Below are 23,010 nucleotides of genomic sequence, written 5' to 3' on the forward strand. Positions count from 1 at the left end.
TGGCATCAAAGAGAATACCTATATCATTTGCCAAGACTACCCTACCCACTCACTGCAATATGTTCTGATTAATAGGAATAAATTATATTCCACTGTCAACTCCAAGTGGTATGGTTGGAGTAACCCAGGACAGAGAAAAATTAGACTTGAGACTAGAAACAGGCAAAATGAAAACTGAAATCTTAAGCCCACTGCACTTGGCCAGTCCTCCACAGTCCCTTGCTCTCAGAGGCTCAACCACTATATACTGATTAACTGAGAATTCCTGGAGAAAATTTAGCAGATAATAAAATTCTTTGTCCTGTCTTCTCCATCTAGGATGTTATGTCATAGTAATTCTTACTGACTAAGTTCCTCTGCCTAGGAAGAGACCCAAGCCTGTATTGCACAGTTACTTTTGGAGCATTTATTGAATAACTCCTTTGTGCCAGCCACTTGATGCTGTGTTTAAAAGGCAAAAATAAATAATGCATGAAAATATTATAATACAATAAAGTGTCTGCTTATTATAGGAGCCTAAGATAAATGGGAATTCAGAAAACTAATCCTCCTAACTCTTCCTGGGTGAGAGAGTCAGCAGAGAAGCCTAGAGACTTCCCCCCAACACACACACAGCTTTACTGTATTTATTTATTTACTTGTTTGTTTCTTTGTTTGTTTGTTTTTATGTGGTGCTGAAGGTCAAACCCAGCGGCTCACATGTGCTAGGCAAGTGCTATCTACTACTAAGCTACAATCCCAGCCTGCCTGGAGAGTCTTGAAGGAAGAAGAGGTATAAGAAGGTGGGAAGAGGCCCCAAGAAAGGCACCCAGGAGCTGTGCAAAGAGAGGTGTGAGAGAAGGGGACACAAACAGGGCCCTGCACTTAGCTTCTTTGGAAATAACAAAAATAAGGCATGAAGTCAGGAAAGAGCACGAGTGTCACCTGGGGAACTGAGCCTTTATGCCTGCTGAAGTGCACATGGTATGGAAATACATTTAGCAGCAATAAATTAAGAGGGGAGCCAGGCACAGAGGCACACACCTATAATCCCAGTCATTTAGGAGGCTGAGGTGGGAGGATTAAGGGTTTCAAGGCAGCTGAACAACTTAGCAAGACCCTGTCACAATAAAATACAAAAAGGGCTGCAGACCTAACTCAGCGGTAGATTGCTTGCCCAACATGTGTGAGGCCTTTGGTTAAACCCCTAATATCACCAATTATTATTATTATTATTATTATTATTATTATTTGAGGGAAGGGAAAATGTTTCATACCAACAAAAGGAACAAAAGGGTTGTTTAGGTATAGTTTGAATAAAAGTATCATGAAATGTTTTTTAAGAACTAGAGTAAATAACCTGAATTTTTAATTAATAATCAGAAAGAGTCTAAAAATGTCAGAAGTAAATTTCTAACTAACCCTCTGATTTAAAGTCTGGTTTAAGTGGAGCAAAATCCCATTTCCAAGCTGATATTTGTGAGGGTTCTTCGGTTGTGTTTATTCAGCTGTGGAACACTCTTGATCTTATTGGAACCATGAAATTGGTAGGTTGGCTTACTCTTATTGATTGGATTTTGGGTAGATTTCTCTTTTCAAATTTCTTTAGAAAAATAAGCATGCATACATTTATTAATTATTAATGACTTGATACCTAAAGTCAAAGATTCATTTTATTTGTTTAGGGGCCATGATTCAGAGGTGGCAACATTTCAAAATTTTCCATAACTTACAAAGTTAAGCTCAAATGTCTCTTATTTTATTATACTTATTTTTATAATTACCAAAATGCTAAAATACCATTCCTTTTTACAAAAATCGATTAAATCAAGCAAATGTTCTATGGACTTGATTTGGAGAATCAAGCAAAAGAGTCTAAAGCTTATGACACTGCCTTCTGTGGGCTCATTCACTCCTCTGCAAATCAGAATTGAAAGGATACAGTTACAATAACAAGGCAATGTTTTCAAGAACCTGAGTCCTCAGCCCAACCTGTAATGCTAGTAACTGCGTATCAAACCGTGGTGCTCTTGACCCAGACTAAGCATGAGAAGCACTTCTTTTTCCAACTTGCTTCTGTTGGCCTGAAAAATTAGAAACAAATCCAGCATCTGACTTTGGCTGGGGAGTCTTTTCTTCAAGGCAAGGGAGGTGTTTCAAGCCAAACATAACATGGGAGAGGAAAACTATTCCACAAGTGCACTCAAAACCATTAACTTTCAATCCCACATCTCTCAATAAAAATGCTCCAGTGTAACAGTGTTTGAGCAGGATAAACAGAGAGCTGAGTGGTCAATGACCCCATACAACACCAAAATTATCTTTATAAATAGGAAGATGCCCCAATACCCAATACTCCTTATTTGCCCTGTTGCTTAGGCTACTATTTTGATTCATATGAAACTACCATTTTTGAAGTTGAGAAATGCCTAAATCAACTATTTCATGTTATTCAACCCATTATTAGGAAATTCTGCAGATTTAAGAGCAATTTTGTCCCCTCTTCCTTTTTTTTTATTCTTCTGTTAACAGCCTGGGTTTTGTTGTTGTTTTGTTTTGTTAATATTTATTTTTTATTTGTAGTTGGACACAATACTTTTTTACTTATTTATTTTTATGTGGTGCTGAGGACTGAACCCAGGGCCTCACACATGCTAGGCAAGCGCTCTACTGCTGAGCCACAACCCCAGCCCTTTGTGGTTGTTTTGTTTTTGTCTTTCCACAACCCTCAGGAACATTATGAAAGAGTAGTCTTTTGGAAAGAAAGTATCAAAACTCATACAAAAACAACAACAGAATTTTTATCAATAAAAATGTCATAATAATTAGAAAGACAGGATAAATAAAAATCTTAGGAAGGTGTTTTATCAATAGTCTACTTACTAAACACCTCTCTTTTTGGTTTTTGTAATACTCTCTAATTGTTTTCAATAGTTCCTAGAAGATACTTATTGCCCTGCCCCCGACTCAGAGAGATGAAATAGTGATTTTTCTGTAGGCAAAAGAAAACAGGAAAAGAAAGAAGAGTGCTGGGTTCCTGCTGGACAGGGAAGAGTTAATAATGAGAAATTTCTCAACTCCCAGGCCTCAGATTCCTTATCTTAAAGGAAAGCCCTGGATTAGGTGACCTCTAAAGTCCCTCCTGGCTCTAGCACCAACAATTTGTTGGAATTTGGTAACAGACCTTATTCTACCTGTATCTACTTGCATTTTATAGATCATGTTGCCAAATTCATAAATAATTTACAGCCTGTAGGCACAGCCTAATGGACCTGTCATTGGACCTCAACCAAAAATTAAAAATCAAACCCCTTGACTATATATAGCACATGTTTTTGCAGAGGCACATTTGCTTGCCCATCACCCACTCCATAACCCTTCCCTCATTTCTCTCTGTGCAGGTCCCACTCACCAGCATGTCAACCTAGGTTCTACTTATCCCAATTTGATCTTCTATGGCCCTAACCTGTTTGGTGAGATCCTATTAAGGAGACAATATAAAGGATTCTATGCTGCCCCTAAACAATCTATAATACACTTTGAAATCAGAGCTCAAGTACTTGGTTTACTTCTGTTTTAAAAACAAGCATATTTTTCTCGCACACACACAAATGCTTTAATTGTTCAAATTTTAAAGCATTCTAAAAGGCATACCAAAAATTTTTAATGGTTTCTTCGTTGAACTACAAGAAAAATAAAAATGATTTTTTTCCAATGGAAATCAGATTGCAAATTGGCAGACTTAGCTCACAAACATGTTTATATGACCCACACAGTATTTTTCAAATATTTGATTTAGTGTTGCCAAAATTTTCAGATGGGGAAATTTCACTTCAAATTCTAAACGTCCATCTTTCCTAGAAAAATTGAAAAAACCATAGTACCAATAGGCCCGGATTGTTCTAGCCAGGGCCAAGAGGTGGTGAATGCTTGCAGTTACAGCAGTCTCCCTAAAGAATATGAGTGTTGTCCTTTTGGTACTTTTTCTCCCTCAAATAAAGCGGCTAAATAGTATAACCATAAGAATGGGACTCTAACTAGAATAAGATCATTCCATGCATGTATAATTGTATCAAAAATTAGACTTTCAAAACAAAACAAGAAAAAGCAGCTAAATAATGAAGCTCACCTTGGTCAAAGATGATTTATGACTTTTACTTATTAACTATTGGTAATTTAATTCAAAACCAAATTGATGTCCACCAAAATCTGAGGAGCAATTGTCATTACATTACATGTACTACGTCATTAACTATTTTATTTATTTATTTATTTTAATATTTATTTTTTATTTGGCGGACACAACATCTTTGTTTGTATGTGGTGCTGAGGATCGAACCGGGGCCGCACGCATGCCAGGCAAGCGCGCTACCGCTTGAGCAACAACCCCAGCCCCTCATTAACTATTTTAAAAGAAAATACATGAGGTAAATTTCTATTATTAATGTTATGGCAACATCAAATTAAACATATTTCTAACTTTATTAAAGTATAAGTGTTAAATGAGATCTAGATTACATAAATTTATTTTCTTTTTCAAGATGTATTATTACTGGATTTAAATTTGGTCTATTATAGAAGCATTTCAAAATATATAAACTTAATGCATTAAAAAAATTGCTGCTAATACTGATCTTGTGCCCTCTTTGCTGAAAATAGTTGCTATATTTGTCTAATCAGGTCAGAGTCATTTTAAAAGCCTTAATAGTTTCTTGTCTCTACCCTGCTTGAAAAGAACAGCATGACTGATTTGATAAAACATCTTCCTAAATTTCATTCTTAGCCTTCCCATGGATTCAAGCGTTCTTGTCAAGTGGAGATAAGAAGATTCATTTCTCCGGGTATGGTGATACATGCCTGTAATCCTGGTGATTCAGAAGGTTAAGGCAGGAGGATCACAAATTTGAGGCCAGGGAAACCCTGTCTCAAAATAAAATAAAAAAGGACTAAGGATGTAACTCAGTGATAGAGTGCTTGGGGTTCAATCCCCTTGGTGCCAAAAAAAGAAAAAGGTTAAAAAAAAAAAAAAACTCAATTCATGGAATTAATACTTGCAAAAATGGCATAGATCCTTGTGTGTGTGGGGGGGGGGGTGTGCGGGTGATACTGGGGATTGAAAACAGGACCACTCTACCACTGAGCTACACCCCCAGCCCTTACTATTTTTTGAGACAGCTTTGCACTAAGTTACCCAGACTGGCCTGGCCTCAAACTTACGATCTCCTGAGTTCCTGGGATTATGGGCATGCACCAAAAAATCCCCAACAAAAAAAAATGGCATAGATCTTGATTAATGTGGCAGCATTAATATATAAGATATGCTATGTTCCCAGCCTGGAACTATTGGGATGGAAAGTTTTACTATGGAAACTTTTTAAGGTGGAGCCTAATAGAAGGGTACTACGTCATTTGGGGCTTGAGCAGAATATGGGACCTTAGTTTTCCTCTTTCACACCCCTGCTTCAAAGTGAATAGCTTTGCTCCACTCCGCATTCCCCACTATGATATACTGCCTCATCACAGGCCCCAAAACAACAGGGGCCAATCAATCATATATGGAACCTCCAAAACTGTGAGCTAAAATAAACTTTTTTCTTTTTATAAATTGATTTGCTACAGTAACAGAAAGCTAACAACACAGGGTGCTATCCAAATGTTCACTAACTCCACTAACAATGGAATGAAGTAAATTAGACTTAACTGCAACATAGATGATGAGATTAGACAGATCTGCCCTGACTTCCAGAAACAACAAAAGGCTAAGAGAACCCAAAAGGTAGAATCTGCTGGAGAGTGACCATGTTAAAAACAAATAAACACAAAAAGCAGCATTTTATTGCAGCTGAAGGCTTACAGTGGTCCAAACGTTGCTAAATTTTTCAACTTAGCTCTTATTCTAAAGCATATTATCTTTTTCCATCAATAGGACAGCTTAGCCAAGACCTAGGAGCATTTCTGATGATATAAGATCCTTTTACCATCACATATTCATTCTCCTTCAATTCAGAGATCTCAAGTATAGGGTTCCAAATTTAGAATCTACGTATTCTGCACTCTATCATAAGGAAGAAAATCATTATTAGCTTCTAAATTCAATGACTAAAGCACAGTGATGATTTTTGCTTTATGTTGTGGGGAGAAATGCACTTTTAAATATCATTGGTGCAAGCATTATTTCCTTCAGTGTGTCCACATGACTAAAATGTCCTTGCTAAAAGAGCTTTTTTTTTTAATAAACAGAGACAGAAAATAAGCAGACATTTCCTGTAATAACTTCTATCCGTAGTAGGCATAACCTCTCAGCCCAAAAGACAAAATTTCATAAATGACTCCTTTGTACTGTCAATGACAAAAATATTTCTCTCCAACTAAAGTGTCTATAATACCACGAGTAGACCCAGACATAACATCTCTGTTCTCAAGAGGTCAGAAAAATCTACCTCTTTAAAAACTAAGTGGGGGGGGGGAGGCTGGGGATGTGGCTCAAGCAGTAGCGCGCTCGCCTGGCATGCGTGCGGCCCGGGTTGGATCCTCAGCACCACATACCAACAAAACTAAAAAATAAATATTAAAAAAAAAACTAAAAATAAATATTAAAAAGTTCTCTCTTTCTCTCTCTCTCTAAAAAAAAAAAAAAAAAAAAAAAAAACTAAGTAGGGGGAACTTACTGCTCCAAGTTTTAACCCAGCAAATCAGCTGGCCTAGCAAGTGTGCCCATCAGAAAGCACTCAATCACTCTAAAGAGGTCAAACCAAGTTGCTTCTCTCTGGCTAAAATATGATCCTCAACTTTTTTTCTATCTTTTAAAGTTTCCATGATGCTATAGCATTGCTGGTATTCAATAAAGCTTGATGATAAATATTGCATACGGATGATGTTTAAGTGTTTTAAATTATGCATAAGACCCAAGTTCAATATAAGCACAGGTAAATGAGTAACTATTTCATCTGAGCCAAACTTGGCTTTTTATTATTATAATATGGTAATGAAATAGTTTAAGCATACAGACCATCACACGTCTATCTTTGCCAATCACAACTTTTACTACTATACTTCCATTTTTTTTTAATCATAGGTACATTTGATGATCCCTGAGTACCTCTTCCTAAAGCTATTCGTTCTCCTCTTTCCTTCAGGTCATCATCTTGGCTTTTAAAAAGAGATCAGATTGTGTCTGGGATTTATTCCAAACAATATGAAAAGAAGAGAAGGAAGGAGGTTAGAAGCAATGGGAAATAGACAACATAAGATTGACCAAGAATTGATAATTAGCCTGGGTGATGGGATGAAAGTCTTCATTATACCCTTCTCTCTTGTATATGTTAGGAATTTTCATTAATAAAAAAGTTTTTCTATAGAAAGAGTGAGAGCCTGGCATGGGGGCAGATTCGTGTAATCCCAGTAACTCAGACTGAGGCAAGAGGATTGCAAGTTTGAGGCCAGTCTCAGCAATTGAGTGAGGCCCTAAAGCAACTTAGTAAGACCCTGTCTCAAAATAAAAATCTTTTCTAAAAGGAGCTGGGAATTTTGCTCTGTAGTTAAGCAGCACTGGGTTAAATAAAAAAAAAAAAAAAAAAAAAAAAAAGCAAAAACTTAGGCTATAAATTAAATACTTCTGGATTGTACTCTTAAAGCTATGCTATGCAATACAATACGGTAGCCACTAGCCCATACAATTGTTTAAATACAAATTAAAATTAAACAAAATAAAAATTTAATCCACAAGCTGCACCAGCCACATTTTAGGGGCTCAATAGTCATACATGGTCAATGTCTACCAGACTAGACAATGCAGTAGAAGAATACTTCCATCATCACCGAAAGTTCTATCTGACAGTGCTGTTCTGCACCCTAGATTGGTACCTCCATTCGGTAAGAAGAGGGTATAACGAGCAGTCAGAAGTGTTGGCCTTGAGATCATCATTGTTTACTTGGAGCAAGTCTTAAATTCTGATCTATGGAATAGGGGTTGAAAGTATCAAGAATAATATCTAATCGACCCAATCACAAAGCTGTCATGAAGATAAACTTTCACCCTCTGAAATCTAATCACAAAAAAAAAATATATGGAGTTGCACAATTTCAATTAGAAAATCACTACAGAGTGTACAATGAGTTTAGTGGCAAAACCAATATGCAAGTTAGCAATAACTTTCCAGAAGTAGATTTAAAAAAGAAAGACAATGAAAAAAAAAACCTGAAATGACTCCAGTTTTAGTTGAGAAATGAAGAAATCACACATTTCATCTTCCAATTTAAGTTTTCTCCTCCCACTCCCTTCATTTTGGAATAGAAAAATAACCTTCTACTTGTTTTTTAGCAATTTTCTCATGGCTGAGATTAAAAATTAAATGATGGAAAACTGACCAAGGTTAATAGCTGAAATGTACCATTTGAGCCCAACAGCGCAGGCACTTGAATGAATGCAAAATCTCAGAAGAGCTAACAACCAAGACTATAGTCCTGCTTTTCATCTTCAGATAAGGAGATTATATTCACTTTGCAAAGGAGAAACTAAGAATTTCAAAGTATTCTTAAAGACCACTAAACCAAAATGAGATTACTTTGCAACCAGAATTTCCTTTATTGTGGACTAATCTAAAAGAAACTGATAAAACAAGTAATATCTCTAGCATCCTTTTGTTTCTAAACTTGGTATCAGAAAACAAACACAAGACCCTGACAATCGTCTGTATCCAGATGTAAAGAAAAGTTTAATAAAGCAAGAGAGATATTTGCAGCTGAACCCAGGACAAAACAAGTAATTCTCAACCATTTTTCCCCATTTACCCATGTGGGGATAGTTCCATACACACAGTGATCCTCCATCTGAGGCACGTGCTAGCAGAGATTGAGAGATGGTTGTGTCCTTAACTACAAGTCCCTTTATCCAACAGCCTGGAGTTGGACAATTTATCTTGAAAGGTATTTCAAGATGGGGATTTTAAAAAACAGTCATAATCTAAGCATTTGATTTCACCTTAAAGGTGCATCCATTCACCAATTTTTTGACAAAGGACCAAGGTGTTTTCATCATCATGGGTTAGAGGAATTCCAACAAGAATGTCTTTCCAGTGCAAACCCATAGGCATCATCTATGATTTTAAATGTGTTGCTTTAAAATGAAGAATTTAAAAATCTTTTCATCAAAGCCATCTGAGCACAGACTCTTCTAGATCTTTATATTTTTTTTCTCCAATGTTTCATAGTTATCTTACCTATACTAAGTGCACAACAGTTTTATTTCAGCAAAATTCTCACCTCTACCAAATCTTTCCAAAGCATCTATATTTAATGGCAACTTGATATTTGCACTTATTTCATAGTTACAGAACATGAAATTAAATTATGCAATTATGATAATTTCCACAACTGGCACAAGCAGGTTTGAAAACAGACAACTGATGCAGTAAGTATGCAGTTCTGTTGGTGGGTACAGAAATGGTCATGTGCCTTAGAATAAAATGCTAGTCTACTAGTCAAAAGCACTTGGCATGCTGTGGGCAGTCAGAGTGTTTTGTAGAGGGAATGAAGAGTGCAAATTAATCTGGCAGAGTTTGAAAACATTCCCTTCAGATTCCGATACAACTTTCCAATTCCCTTTGGTGTGCCCTTTTTATCCCTGCTTTAAACCAAAAGAATAAATTTCTAATGGTAGCCTGGGAGGAAAGCAAGCCGGAGATTTCCTTTCAAGTACTCCTCAAATTACATTATAAAAGGGAAGAGGATGGGAAAGGAAAATAAAATGGGGACCCACTCTTTGTGAATGCTAAACAAGTTCTGGACACTTACTGTCTAAGAAAAAGGCAAGGACTGAACACCAGTTCAGAGAGCCTGGCAAGAGTTGCCTATTCAAGGAAGCTCAACATCATTCAAGTCTCAGGTTTTGATCACGTACTAAACTGGAAGCTTTCTAACAGCATGGGGAACAGGGCTAAAAACTCTGAAGGTCAATAAACTGAGTGTGGTGTTGCCCATCGGTAATCCCAGGTACTTGGGAGGCTAGGGCAGAAGGATGGCAAGTTCAAGGACAGCTGGGCAATCTAACAAGACACTGTCTCAAAAAATAAAAAGGCAGGGGAGAGGGACTATTTGGCAGAATAGAAGTTCAGAGGATTAGACAAGGGGAATGAAGGGAAGGGAGGAGGGATGGGAAAAGGAAAGACATTAGAATGATTCTGACATAACTCTCCTGTGTACACATATGAATACACCACAGTGAATCCCCATATCGTGTACAACCACAAGACTGGGATCCTAATTAAAATAAGATATATTCCACGGGCTGGGGTTACGGCACAGTGGTAGAGTGCTTGCCTCACATGTGTGAAGCACTGGGTTTGATTCTCAGCACCACATATAAATTAATAAATAAATAAAGGTCCATCAATAACTAAAAAAAAAAAAAATTTAGAAAGATATATTCCATGCTTATATAAATATATCAAAATGAATTCTACTGTCATGTATAACTAAAAAGAACCAAAAAACAAATAAATAAATAGGCTAAAGATATGACTCAGTGGTAGAGCACTTGCCTAGCATGTGCAAGGCGGTGGGTTTAATCCCTAGTACTCAGGGTTGATGGGAAGAAGATCCTCAAATATCAGACTTGTTGATGAAGCACAATCATGAATGAGGCAAGATATGAAGTAGGAAAGACAAGTTTAAAAACTCACCTCTGAACTGAAGCTCTACTCTAATGTTTCAAATCTCAGTGATAGGGAGACCCTTTTGCCAAAGACAGATTTTGGTTCTGGTTTGGTGTGGTGGGAGAATGAGAAGAAAAATAAATTTTGACATCTCCACTCCTTCAAGGTGCTACAAACATTGGCTGGGGCTCAATGTTTATTGACTTAATGAATAGGAAATAGTAAAGTCACTAAGGAATAACAACACCAATGCTTCAAGGAAAAGATCTGGCAATATTTGGCAGCATCTGAGGTCCCCAATGTGCCTACCTAAATCTCCACTATATAAAGACAACAAGACTCCTACATCTCCCAGCTTTGACTGGGATATAAAACCCAACTTAGAAGCAGCTCCTCATTCACGCAGCACAGCTGTAAAGTCAGCTTTGGAGCTACAGCTAGGGGCAGCCAATTAGTTACTTGTGATTTAAATGGTTAAGTCATTGATCTTAATTTCCTGCTTTAAGTCCATAAAATACCTAGGAATTTTGGTTTCAGAATGGGGCAGATTCAACTATGCAAAACTCAAAAACCTTTATGGAATGCTCATAAATAAAACTGCTTCAAATGTGGACCATCCAACATTCCCTTGGGGAGAAATGATCAAGATGTTGACTTAAGGATGGGGCAAGACTTTGAAAATAAAGAGGTATGTGATAGATAAACAATCAAATTGTTGCAACAGTACAAAGGACTAGTCTTAGATTGCCTGCCCACACAAGAAAATTCAAACCAAGCAACTCAAAGATTGACAGCACAGGTGATAAATTTGGGAAGATTTTGAGAATGAGTCATCCTGGTTTATGTCATTTCTGAGGATCTACATTCTCAGAAACTGCCTCTGGAGTAGGTGCCTACAAAGAAAAGAGATCACTAGCCTTGGTAGCACATACCTGTAGTCTCAGCTAACCTGTGATCCCAGCCACTTGGAAGGCTGAGGCAGAAGGATCACAAGTTTGAGGCCAGCCCCAGCAATCTAGGGAGACTCAGTCTCAAAAACTAAAAGGGTCTGGAGACATAGATTAGTGGCAAAGAGACCCTTGCTTCAATTCCTAGTACCAAAAAAAAAAAAAAAAAAAAAAAAAAAAAAAAGGAGAGAGAGAGAGAGAAGACAAAAGGGAACAGATAATTTGAAAAATCATCCTAAAAACTTGGACAGACACTTACATGAATCCTGATTCTTAAAAGTTTTCAATATTACTTAAGATTGTCTCAAGAATTATCTCATTTTTCCAATCTATATATGTAGTATCATCCCGAAAATTTTTCTGATTTGTTTTAAGACAGTTCTAAGCTTTGGTCCAAATCCACAGCTTATGTATCAAAACCACATTTCCCCTATTAACTCTGTATCTAATTCCTGGAATGTAAAAATGTAATTGAATTGAAATGGATAAATTAAACAAGTTACAAAGTATGCATCCTAGCCTCAAAGCCAGCACTTCCATCCAGACAGTGTTAATAACTAGAAATGAAAATCATAGAAAAGTTTAGATGATGCCTCCAACATTTTTCTTTTCTGAGTCCAACTTGTACAAAGTTTGAAGTCTGCCCTCAATACATAGAAGTGAAAAACTAGTAAAAGATCATTTTGTTTGGGGCATTTTTTGAAACACGCTGAGTAGCTTGTATGTTATAAAACATTCATACTCCCTTATTTGTATAAAGTAAAAGAAGAGCCCAAGAGAGGTTTTCTTCTAGATTTCTCCAAAATGGAAGGACAGGGACAAGGGCTTATACTCATGCAGTTATTTATGGAGAACCAACTCAGAAGAACAGAAAAGGGGACTGAAGAGTCAAACAGCCAAGAAGGGAAAGCCATTCTAAGGGGATCTTGGAGGCTCAGGGCCTGCAGGCTGGTTGAGGCTGAGACCCACACAAAGTCTCAGAAGCCACTTGCCCCACACCTCAGAATTGTCCAACTTAGTGACAGAAGTGAAGAAATATTTACCCACCAGCTTGGGTTCCTACTGAGGTGGGCGGGTTGCAGTTTGGGTTGAGCACAGTCTTCAGAATAAAGCAGTTATTATTTCAGCATTTGTTTCCCCTGGATAACTAACTTTCATGGCAGGCCAATGTCCCAGGTATCAGTGTAAGCACTTCAGGTATACTAACCCATTTAATCTCTACCTCTTTTAAGAAGGTAGAAGGTACTGCTATTATTTTACAGATGAGATAAGTAACGTGCCTAAGGTCACAGAGCTTGGCCAATACCCTGGAACTCAAGCAGCCTGGATCCAGAGCCCCACATTCTTGACCAAAGGGCTATATACTACTGCCTCCAAGCAGAGAGAAAAGAGAGCAAGAGAAGGAAGGGAGTCATCTGAGGCATCTGCATTTAGGAACAGACAGGCTGGGAAAGGTCTGATTTGGAAGCATCCCAAGGGAAATAATTCTGTCAAGCAGCTGGAAGTTCTAATGGCCTTGCAACCATTTCCCAGAGAGTACAGTCCCAAGCTGGAGCCACCAGGGAGTGGGAGCAGCACAGAAGGTCTTTCAGAAGGTCACCCCATCACTTACTTGGTGATGATGCCACTGGAAGCTATCATCAGTGAACAATAGGAGCAATCACTCTCAGACTTCAGTTCATTCTGGATGCTCATCTCTCTTTAACTGCTTCTTAGTCTGTTTCTCTCTCTCTCTCTCTCTCTCTCTCTCTCTCTCTCTCTCTCTCTCACACACACACACACACACACACACACACACACACACACATCATTCTACAATGTCTACCTGGAACCAAAATAAGACAAAAAGAGCGAGAAAAATAATTACAGACAAAAAAAAAAATTAAAACAGTGCTGAGGAGGTAGCTCAGTGGTAGAGTGCTTACCTAGCATGCTCAAGGCCTTGGGTTCAATCCAAGCAACAATCAATCAATCAATCAATCATCCTTGGCTTCACAGTAGGTTCCTTGATTAGGATGCCATAGTCTACAGAGTATCATTCAAAATGCTTCTCCCTAGAAGAGGATTTACTTCCTCATCCCATAGCTCTTCTCAAGCTTGTCACTCCTTGCAGGGAGTTTACCCATCCTGGCTCTGTGGAATTCAGAAGTGACCATTTACTTTAGCCAATGAAATTCATGTGGAAGTAACCCACTGAAGTCAGTTCAGGGTCCAGCCTGTCTCTATTTCCTCTGTCACCAGAGTAGCTATATGCAGACAGAGGATATTCTCTGAGACTAGGCCCTGGAGTCAGTGTAGCATGGAATAGACTTCAGAGGATGGAACAAACAAGAACTTAAATGACAAACCTTTATTACTGTGTAAAACAGCAAGCCTCAAGGCCAACTTGTTACCTTAACATAATTTAGCCCAACTGACTGATACAGATGGTAGATCTATATGCATGTTGAAAAGAGGAATTGTTTTCAAAACCAAACTTTCTTAACAGGCTGAACCCGATTAGATAAGTGACAGGTTATTCTTGCCTTATTTTTCTTGTCTATATTACTTTTCAGGTATTTTGAGTAGATACTGAGACATGACTGTCTTGGCAGCAATTTGAACAAACTAAAAATATCAAAATGTTAAATAGGCTTCCTGTACACAAAGGTTTTGGTCAAACCCTCCCTACATTTTTAAATTTCAAAAACTGATTTGAAGCCAGCATGGTGGCACATACAGCTCGGGAGGCTGAGGCAGAAGGATCACAAGTTCAAAACCAGCCTCAGTAACTTACTGAGGCCCTAAGTAACTTAGCAAGACTCTGTCTCAAAATAAAAAAATAAATGAGCTAGGGATATAGCTCAGTAGTTACCCCTGGGTTCAATTCCTCATACAAAAAAAAAAAAAAAACAAGGCCAGATCTGAGTGAATTTAATAGGCATCTTTAAAGAGAGTCACTAATTTCATGCTGGTATGAAATGAGTACACACTGCACCGTGAAATGAGATGAATGAAAAGGTTTCCTTAAGTCTTAAGGGAACTCTGGCTTTCAAAAAGTTTTCTCAGAGGGTCCAATGTTTTTCTGTTTGTTTTTTGCAGTGCTAGGGGTGGGGTCCAGGGCCTCATAAATGCTAGGTAAGTATTCATCTTTTATTCTTTTTTTTTGGCAGAGATGGGGGTGTGCAGCAGGATGGGGGGAGGATTTGAACCCACAGATCCCCCATCCTTTTTATGTTTTGAGACAGGGTCTCACTGAATTGCTTGGGGCCATTGCTAAGCTGCTGAGTCTGGCTTTGAACTTGTGATCCTCCTGCCTCAGCCTCCTGAGCCACTGGGATTATGGGCATGAGCCACTGCACCCAGCCAGGTAAGTGTTCTTCTCATGAGCTATATCCAGCCCCAGTTCCTTTTTGAACTGCCACTTGAAATTCAACGCGCTACCAAGGAGAGTCCTGCCATCTCCCCCAGCTCCATGCTTCAGGCTGTTTTCTTTAGAGTCTGGAAAGAATTTCTGGTTCTATATCTTGAGGAAGGGATTGATACATTTAGACTAGACAGGGAGATATACTGTCATTTGCTGTCACTAGACACCTCTTTCTTCTCTGTGTCCTTCCTCAGACTTTGTTTTCTCTGTGCCTTGGGGCTCAGTTCAGGCAGGAAAGCCATCAATTCTCAATTCCCCTGATCCTTTCTCATTCCCCCTCTAGAGCAGTGAATCCTGGAAAATAAGGACTCTGCAGATTTTTAATGTCTTCCATCAACCACTTCCAATAATCAGTTTTGTTTTGTTTTCAGGAGTAGAGGGTGGGGGATAAATAGGATATAGAGAGTAATATAGTGAATACACATCTATAAAGAGTGCACGTGATCTAGTCTCTTGCACATCCCCAGCATCATGTCTGTCTACCTTCTCTACCTGGCCTGGAATACTGACGTCCCAGCTATTTCTTTACGAGGTTCTCTCTCACTTCCAGAGCTTTTTGCACATGGTGTTCCCTTAGCTTGGAACACTCTTCCACAGCCACCTCTCTACCTGGCTTTCCTTGTTCAGTCCAATTGCTTACTCGCCCTTCAGGGAGATTTCATAAGAGCAGAAGGGATATAACCTCAGAAACTGCACATGAAATGTTAGCAAGCAATATCTGATAAAACAGAGTCTTCAGAAGTCCAAGAATGATTTTGAGTGTATTTTTTCCAATTTCTAACCGATTTCCAATTTATAACCTTTATTATTTTGACTCTACTTCTATAAGAAAAAAAATATCATAAATTCTTCCCAAAGAAATGTTACTTATAAAAATAAGAAGGTAAATCTTATATATATATATATATATATACACACATACATATATATACATATACACATATGTGTATGTATGTATATATATATATATATATATATATATATTTAAATTTCCTTTTGCATAATTAGAAAAGGTTTAAAAAAAAAAAAAAGGCCAGAATAAGAACAAAGTCCCACTTGTTGGGTGCCAGTTATTTTTGTTTGTTTTTTTCTCCCTTACTGATATTGAGCAGTTCACAGAGTGACATCCCAGATCTCTTTATTTTTTATTTTTAAGAAAAAGGATCTCTTGGGCTGGGGATGTGGATCAAGTAGTAGCATACTTGCCTGGCATGCGCGGGGCGCTGGGTTCCATCCTCAGCACCACATAAAAATAAAATAAAGATGTTATATCCATCGAAAACTAAAAAATAAATATTAAAAAAAAAAAGAAAGGGTCTCACTAAATTTCAGAAGCAGGTCTCGAACTTGTAATCCTCCCGCCTCAAACTCTGGAGTACCTGTGATTACAGGCCTGTGCCATGTGGCCTGGCACCAAGGTTGGGGTTTTTGTTTGTTTGTTTTTTGGGGGGGAGTATGACATTTTCCCCACCTCTCCATCTCAGCCTGCACCCCCTCTCAACATACCACACTCCATCACACAGGGTCACAGTTCAGCAGATGGACAACATGTGTCTGCTAAACTTCCTGTATTATGTGACTTAAGCAATGTGCTCACACTTACTGGCACTGATCCAAAAAAAAAAAAAAAGGGTGGCTACGGTGCCTTGGCTTTAGTCATATCAAGGAACAGATTCCTGATTTCTAACTCAGGCCAGGACTGAGACAATGAGACAATGCAATTTTTCTTTTAGATCACCAGCAAATTCTTTTTTAGAAGTCTGCCTATATCACACCTTAGCCCAAGTATTGTTTTTCTGTTCAATAGCAGCTGCACTGATGGGTTGCCAGCAAGGCCTGACTAGGTTGGGAGGTATTGTTCAGTTGGAAGGGAGTTTTCTGTCAATCTAGATTTTTAAAAAGAGGGGGAGGGGAAGCATCAATTATATTGTAAAGTAGTTTCCTTGGAAAAAAGAATAGAAGCTTTAGATAGGCTGAGTCTTTGTTTAAATACTGGATCAGGCTTTGGAGATCCCAGCTGAGACAGATCTAGCCAAGATTATGAAAGATAGATCTCAATAAAAAGATAAAATCCAAAAGTGGTCTCTACTTCAACTAAGCTTTGGGTCCTATAAAGACAAAAAAGAGGCACAGAAAACCCTGTAGACTACTCCAGACTCCAAATCCCATGATCACTATCAGTGTGGCATCAGGTGGCCTCTTGGCAATCAATTAAAGTAGGCCATCCAAATCATGGAAATAGCAGAGTTCCACAATCATTCATTCGTTTGTCTGGACAGACACAGGGTGGCCCAGGTCCAACACTAAGCATCTATTTCCTCCACTATGAGAGTGTTCAAATGGTCAGACAGGCCCCATCCAGCACACAGCTTGGTTTCTAATGAGCAGTTCATACAAGATGGGTTATTTTCATTGAAGTAAATGTTGATGTTGATGAAAATATATCAGCAATCTAAAGGTTGTTATATCAGGATGAAAGGATGTGAATAGTTTTGTTCTTTTAACCAATTCCTTAGGTATTTCTTTTTTTAAATTTTATTTTAGGGTAGACATATCATTTTAAAAAGATTATTTAAAAGATAAAAAAAATTAATCTAAAGCTGGGCATGGTGGCACACTTGTAATCCCAACTGCTCAGGAGGCTAAGGCAGGAGGATCGTGGGTTCAAAGCCAGCCTCAGCAAAATCGAGGAACTAAGCAACTCAGTGAGACCCTGTCTCTGAATAAAATACAAAAAAGGGATGGGGATATGGCGCAGTGGTGCAGTGCCCCTGAGTTCAGTCTCTAGTAACCCCCCCACCACCACCAATCTACAGATTTCAAAATATTTTAAAAGGATTATTGCTCTTGAAATACTCTTTATGTTCTTTAATAATTATCTATAGCACCTCCACATGTATAATTTATATCACAGACTATATATAGAATTTTAATTCTTAAAAGCCCCTCCCCTTACAGGACAGCCCCTTTATTGTATAGACAGCCCTTCCTTAAACATTTTTCAGCTTTATTAATCTTTCCCAGATGGAGGGCTCTGGCTAGCCCTCCATCTGGGGCCACATCCTCAAGTCATAGAAATGTCAATTTTGTAACAAAGAAAAATAACATTTTTTCTAGTACTTCCTCACACATAGTCTCACCACCGCCCCAACTTTGTTCAAGATAGACCCTATCTTTAGGTACTATCTCTAATGATTCCCAGACAGATGAAAGTCTTTACCTGAACTGTAACTGTTGACTCAGCAATATGTGCATAATTCCCTCTCTCCTTAGTTTATAAACACCATTGAAGTTTGTCACTGTAATATACAGGGACACTAAATATCAGAAAATAAAAGCTCCTGGTAAGAAGGAAATATCTTTCTTCTCCACTGCTGTATCCCCAACACCTAAAACAGTATCTGATGCATAGTAGATGCTCAATAAATGAAACTAGTGAGCAAATGGTAAACTTTGCTTTCCATTTCTTTGGCTCAACAGATAAATGAGCAATTAAAACAAATTTCCTGAAGGATATTATAGAGGAATTTCTGCCACTGGAAAAGTTTAAGCATATCTCTGGTTAAGAATCAAGTAAGAAATATTTATGCATGGAAAAAACTGAACCAAATGAACTCTAAAGTTCAACTCTTAACATCTATAACTTGATGAATAGCAAACCTTAAGAGGGAGTGGTTCGGTTACATAAACCCTGATTCCCAGGTAAAGTAATTGCCATGTGCTGTTTAAAATCAAGATAATTGCTGCCCTGGGATGCAGATGCAAAAATGCTAATTCATCCAAAATGTAGACACATCCCTAGGAGGGAAATGTCCTTGCTAATTATCAGTTACAATCTGGAAACAGCACATGTGTTTCAGGATTTTCTCAGGACCAAGCCCTAAAACCATCAGTGGTTAAACGAAGAAGTTGGGGATGGAGATTTCAAATGGAACAAACAATATCACATTAAATTGAAGCTTTCGTTTTTTGCAGTCAACAACAAATTCACTTAAGAAACATCTGAATTTAAACCTTGAGGTTTTAATGGTTGTAACCGAATATAGCTACTTCATAAAACAGAAAATACTACATTTGACATATAAACATTTCTCCCCATGAAAATGTATTTACCTTGATATCACACTAACACGTCTAAAACTGAAGACCAATTATTCCAATTGAAATTTTCTTTAATCTGGATGGGAGATGCAGTTTGTAGGAAAAGGAGATAACTTGTGATTTTGCAAACAACTTTTTAAAAAACATAATTAATTCTAAAGGAGTAACTATGCAAATCCATTCCCATATAAATCAACTTTGAAATGATCCTTTTCCCTCAAAAATGTTTCCTTTCTTTGATTCAAAACATAGAATAAATAAGGGGATTGGAAAGGCAGAAAATTCTAGCATTAAAGATGCAGCGCAGTTCACTTGGAACTGGGTTTAGAGAATCTTCTGCATTCACTGAGTTGTTCTTAGACACAACTATAGAGACCCCACTTAAATAACTCAATGAAAAAAGTCAATCAGTTCAACAATTCCTTGGAAATGAAATCACACATTTTCTGTAATGTATTAAGAGACTTTCCAAACTTATAGTCAATTCCTGATTACTCATACAAGTCAGGGGAAAAAAAGTCTTCCATTTTTAAATTTTAAGTAATTTAATCTTAATTCCAGTGACAACAGGAAATGTGCAGAAAGCAGTAATTTCCTCTGTACACGTATATCTTTTTAAAATCTCCTCTATTATCTGAATGAGAGTTCTTACACAAGAATCCATGGGGCTCCAGCTCACATATGGTGGGCAGACCTGGTGTTGGATATGATTAAGGCCACACAACTAAATCTTAAATCCACATATTGTTCCTATTTAACTGACATATATGAACTAACTAATTTATAGAAAAATGTGCAGCAAATTATTTCTTCTACTTCCCCCAGCCCTCAAGAATGCACCAGCAATAGGTGTTACTGAAAAAGACACCCCCTACACAGAATATTTGCATTCCAAGACGCTTGCCAAAGCAGATATTGTTATTTTAATTCTCTGAATCTGTGCCCTGATAATAAGAGTGTGGGGGGGTTACCCAGATAAACCTATAAACTTCAATTTCCTCACTAGAAAAATACAGAGAAATACAGAGAAAAATACAGAGAAACTATGCAAACTCCCTCAGTGACAACTATGACCACTAATTAGCAAGGCCACAGTTTGTGTGCAAGAGGAAGCCAGAATTCTTAAGAATGTATCATTAAATAGTAGAGTTTAAAAGCCCTAAAAGACCCACAGTTGCGCTTTGGTGTGACCACTGCAAATTCTCTGACCGTGAGAAAAAAATCTTTGAAAAAACCCTGGGCATTTTGATACACCTAGGTAGAACTCACAGAGGGGAAACTCCTTGAACTTCCTCCTGGGCCCAGGCTCGGGGTGCAAAAGGCAAGCGTTGCCTCAGGGAGGAGGAATACAGGGGAAAAGCCTTGAGTTTGAAGGCATGGCCTTGCATTTCTAGGTTTCTGACCTCCCAATATCTCCCTGAGATTTTGTCTATACCTATGAAATCTCTCAAGTCACCACCTGCAGCTGCACAGTTGTGAGACGGGAAAGAGGAGAAAAGAAAGAGGAGGTAGGGAGGTCAGGAAGGACCTCGCCCGAGGCACCCTCAAAACCCAGGAGGCAAAAGTGGTCTTTGAAAAAAGAAAAAGAGAAAGAAAGAGGACTCCGCCTTTTCCATCCGGCTCGGCTCCTTTCAATAAAAAGGAAAGGCCGCTACCGCCTCTCCCTCCCGCTTTCACGCGGGGGGATGTAAAGCAGCCACTGATTGCATCCTCCAAGTCCCACACCCCTCGGGCTGGGTCCCGAGTTACAAAGCGAGTTACAAACCGCCTCTTGCACTCTAAGAGGCGCAGCCCGGGTCTGGACCTCTGACCCACAAACTCGGGGCAGGAGCATCCCCTCTCCCTCCCTCCGGCCAGTGGGGCACTCGATTCTCCGCGCACCCGCCTTCCCTTCCTCTTCCAAGGGTCTCCTCTTCCCAGGGTCTCCACCTCCGGCCCACCGCCCCCGGCCTTCCAGCCGCAGAGCCTTTAAGTACTTCCACCCACACCAACAAGGGAGCCTTTTGAAAACTTTGTGTGTACATCTAGGGCTTTGTCCACATCCTGGGCAGGGCCGGGTCACCAGGGTGGGTGCCTGAGGGTGTCCGGGATCTCACAATGCTTGGGAGAAGCCACCACGGAAATCCCACCCCTTTGACCCGCTTCTACCACCGTGTGACACAGCGCTTTGGTTCACAATTCCCATGCCCCGATCGCCCCTGGGCGCGGGGGAGCCGAGAGGAAACCCCCGGCGCCTTTCTCGACTGTCACGAGGGACTCGGTGTGCGCGGGGAGAGGGAGAGAGCTCAGAAACGCCGCGGCCGAAAGAACCCTTTTAAAGGGAACGCCGAGAGGGTCCTTTTTCTCCCATATCTCTGGAATAGTGGCGCGACGAGGAGATACACTGTTGCATCAGGTAGGAGCTGAGCCTCTCGGCTCCGCCACCTCCCCACAACCCCAGACGCGCGCCCAAATTCATGCACACACCCACAGCCAGAGCCGCCACGGTCCACAGCCCCGGCCCGGCTCCCCGGTAGTCCCCACCCGCATCCGCCCCAAATCCGAGACCACCCTGCGCTGGAGGAGCAGCGCGCGAAGAAAACGAGGCCCCAGCACTCACAGACTGTCTCCCCACCGCCACGGCCATCGCGGCTGCGGCTGCGGCTCCGGCTCCGGTTGGGTGCTCTGGACCGACACTCAATGCTGCTGCTAGCGCCTGGGCTCCGGCTCGCCTCCCCCGCGCCTCCCTCGCGGCTGCGCTCTGCTTGCACTCGGCTCCCGCTCGCAGCCAGCGGCATCTGCTCCCCCCACGCCGCCGCCCCTCCCGCTTTATTAGAGCAACATGGCCACCCGCCTGGAAGGGACCATTTGCTTCCCCAGGAAGGGGTGTGATCCTGCCTGCCCCAGCCGAGGCGGTGGGAGGAAGGGTGATGGGCGGGCTCCGAGTCCGGGTCTATGGGCTTTGGCCGCAAGGCTGGCCTTGCCTGAATTTAGTGGTGTGCCAGTGCGCGACCCTCTCGCTTGTCACTAAGCCACCCCTAGCCTGTGTCCTGAATGCCACCCCCCCCGCTCCATTACGTGCTGGAATCCAAGTAAAAGCCTGGGCACAGAGGTCTCAGCCCCAGTCCCGCCACGCGCTTTTAAGAAACCGGCAGCTAGGGCGGCTGCAGAGAGGGGGAAGGGAGACCAGGGGAAGACAGGTCACAGGGACAGCGTCTGGTGGAAAGTTAACCCTGGACGAGCACGCCCTACCTGGAGTAACAGGTTTGGAATGGGTTGTGGCAACCAAGGAGAACGGTGGGCGACCAAGTTGGGGTTGGGAGGGCCCCTACCGGGGAAAAATTTGAAGTCTTCCCTTTAAAAGGGAGAGACTAAAGGACAACTGGGAGTTGTCACTACAGCGTGCCAGATAGGGGACCCCACTAGAGAGGAAGCGGCTATAGTAGTTGTTGCTGCAGACGACCCAACCACCGCCTGCAAGAAGAGAAAAACGCCCCCGCTGGAGAATTGAGGCATCTGTCGGCTGCTCCAGAGCACAGGGACCGAGGCCTCCCACGGGTGTAACTGGAGGCCGCACGTGGGGGCTCCGCTGACTTTATTAGGTCGGTGGAGACACACCCGACCACTTGGAGGCGTGCGCCCCGGGGCTGCAGCTCCAGATCTCGGTGTAGGCACTAGGCGGGTGACCCAGAGGATGCGACTCCCGGTGCGTGAGACTGAGAAACTCCCCCGCTGTGGGGAAGGATTTTTCCAGCAGATGTTGGAACGGTACTGGGCGTCTATGAGGCAGGCGGAATGGGGCGTTGGAGGGTCCTGGGGCTTGCAGGGTTGTGTGGCACCAGCACAGGCTGGGCAGTGAGATGTGTCAAATGCAGCAGATTCTCGCAGTCCAGAGAAGGAGACCCACAAGATAACTGAAGACAGCTACTGGACAGGGGCGGGAACC

General features: G+C 40.5%; 1 protein-coding gene across 10 annotated transcripts in view; it reads right to left on the bottom strand.

Annotated features, from left to right (window-relative positions):
- Positions 1–21,850, bottom strand: part of Septin11 (septin 11) — a 97,446-nt gene extending 75,596 nt beyond the window's left edge. For all 10 annotated transcript variants that reach the window (XM_026403157.2, XM_026403153.2, XM_026403152.2 and 7 more), the window contains exon 1: positions 21,685–21,850. In XM_026403157.2, coding sequence (XP_026258942.1) covers positions 21,685–21,711 — 27 coding nt within the window. In that variant the 5' untranslated portion in view covers positions 21,712–21,850. The remainder of the gene's footprint in view (positions 1–21,684) is intronic.
- Positions 21,851–23,010: the final 1,160 nt, after the last annotated feature.

This window comes from Urocitellus parryii, chromosome 10, assembly GCF_045843805.1.
Source record: "Urocitellus parryii isolate mUroPar1 chromosome 10, mUroPar1.hap1, whole genome shotgun sequence".
Lineage (NCBI taxonomy): Eukaryota > Metazoa > Chordata > Mammalia > Rodentia > Sciuridae > Urocitellus > Urocitellus parryii.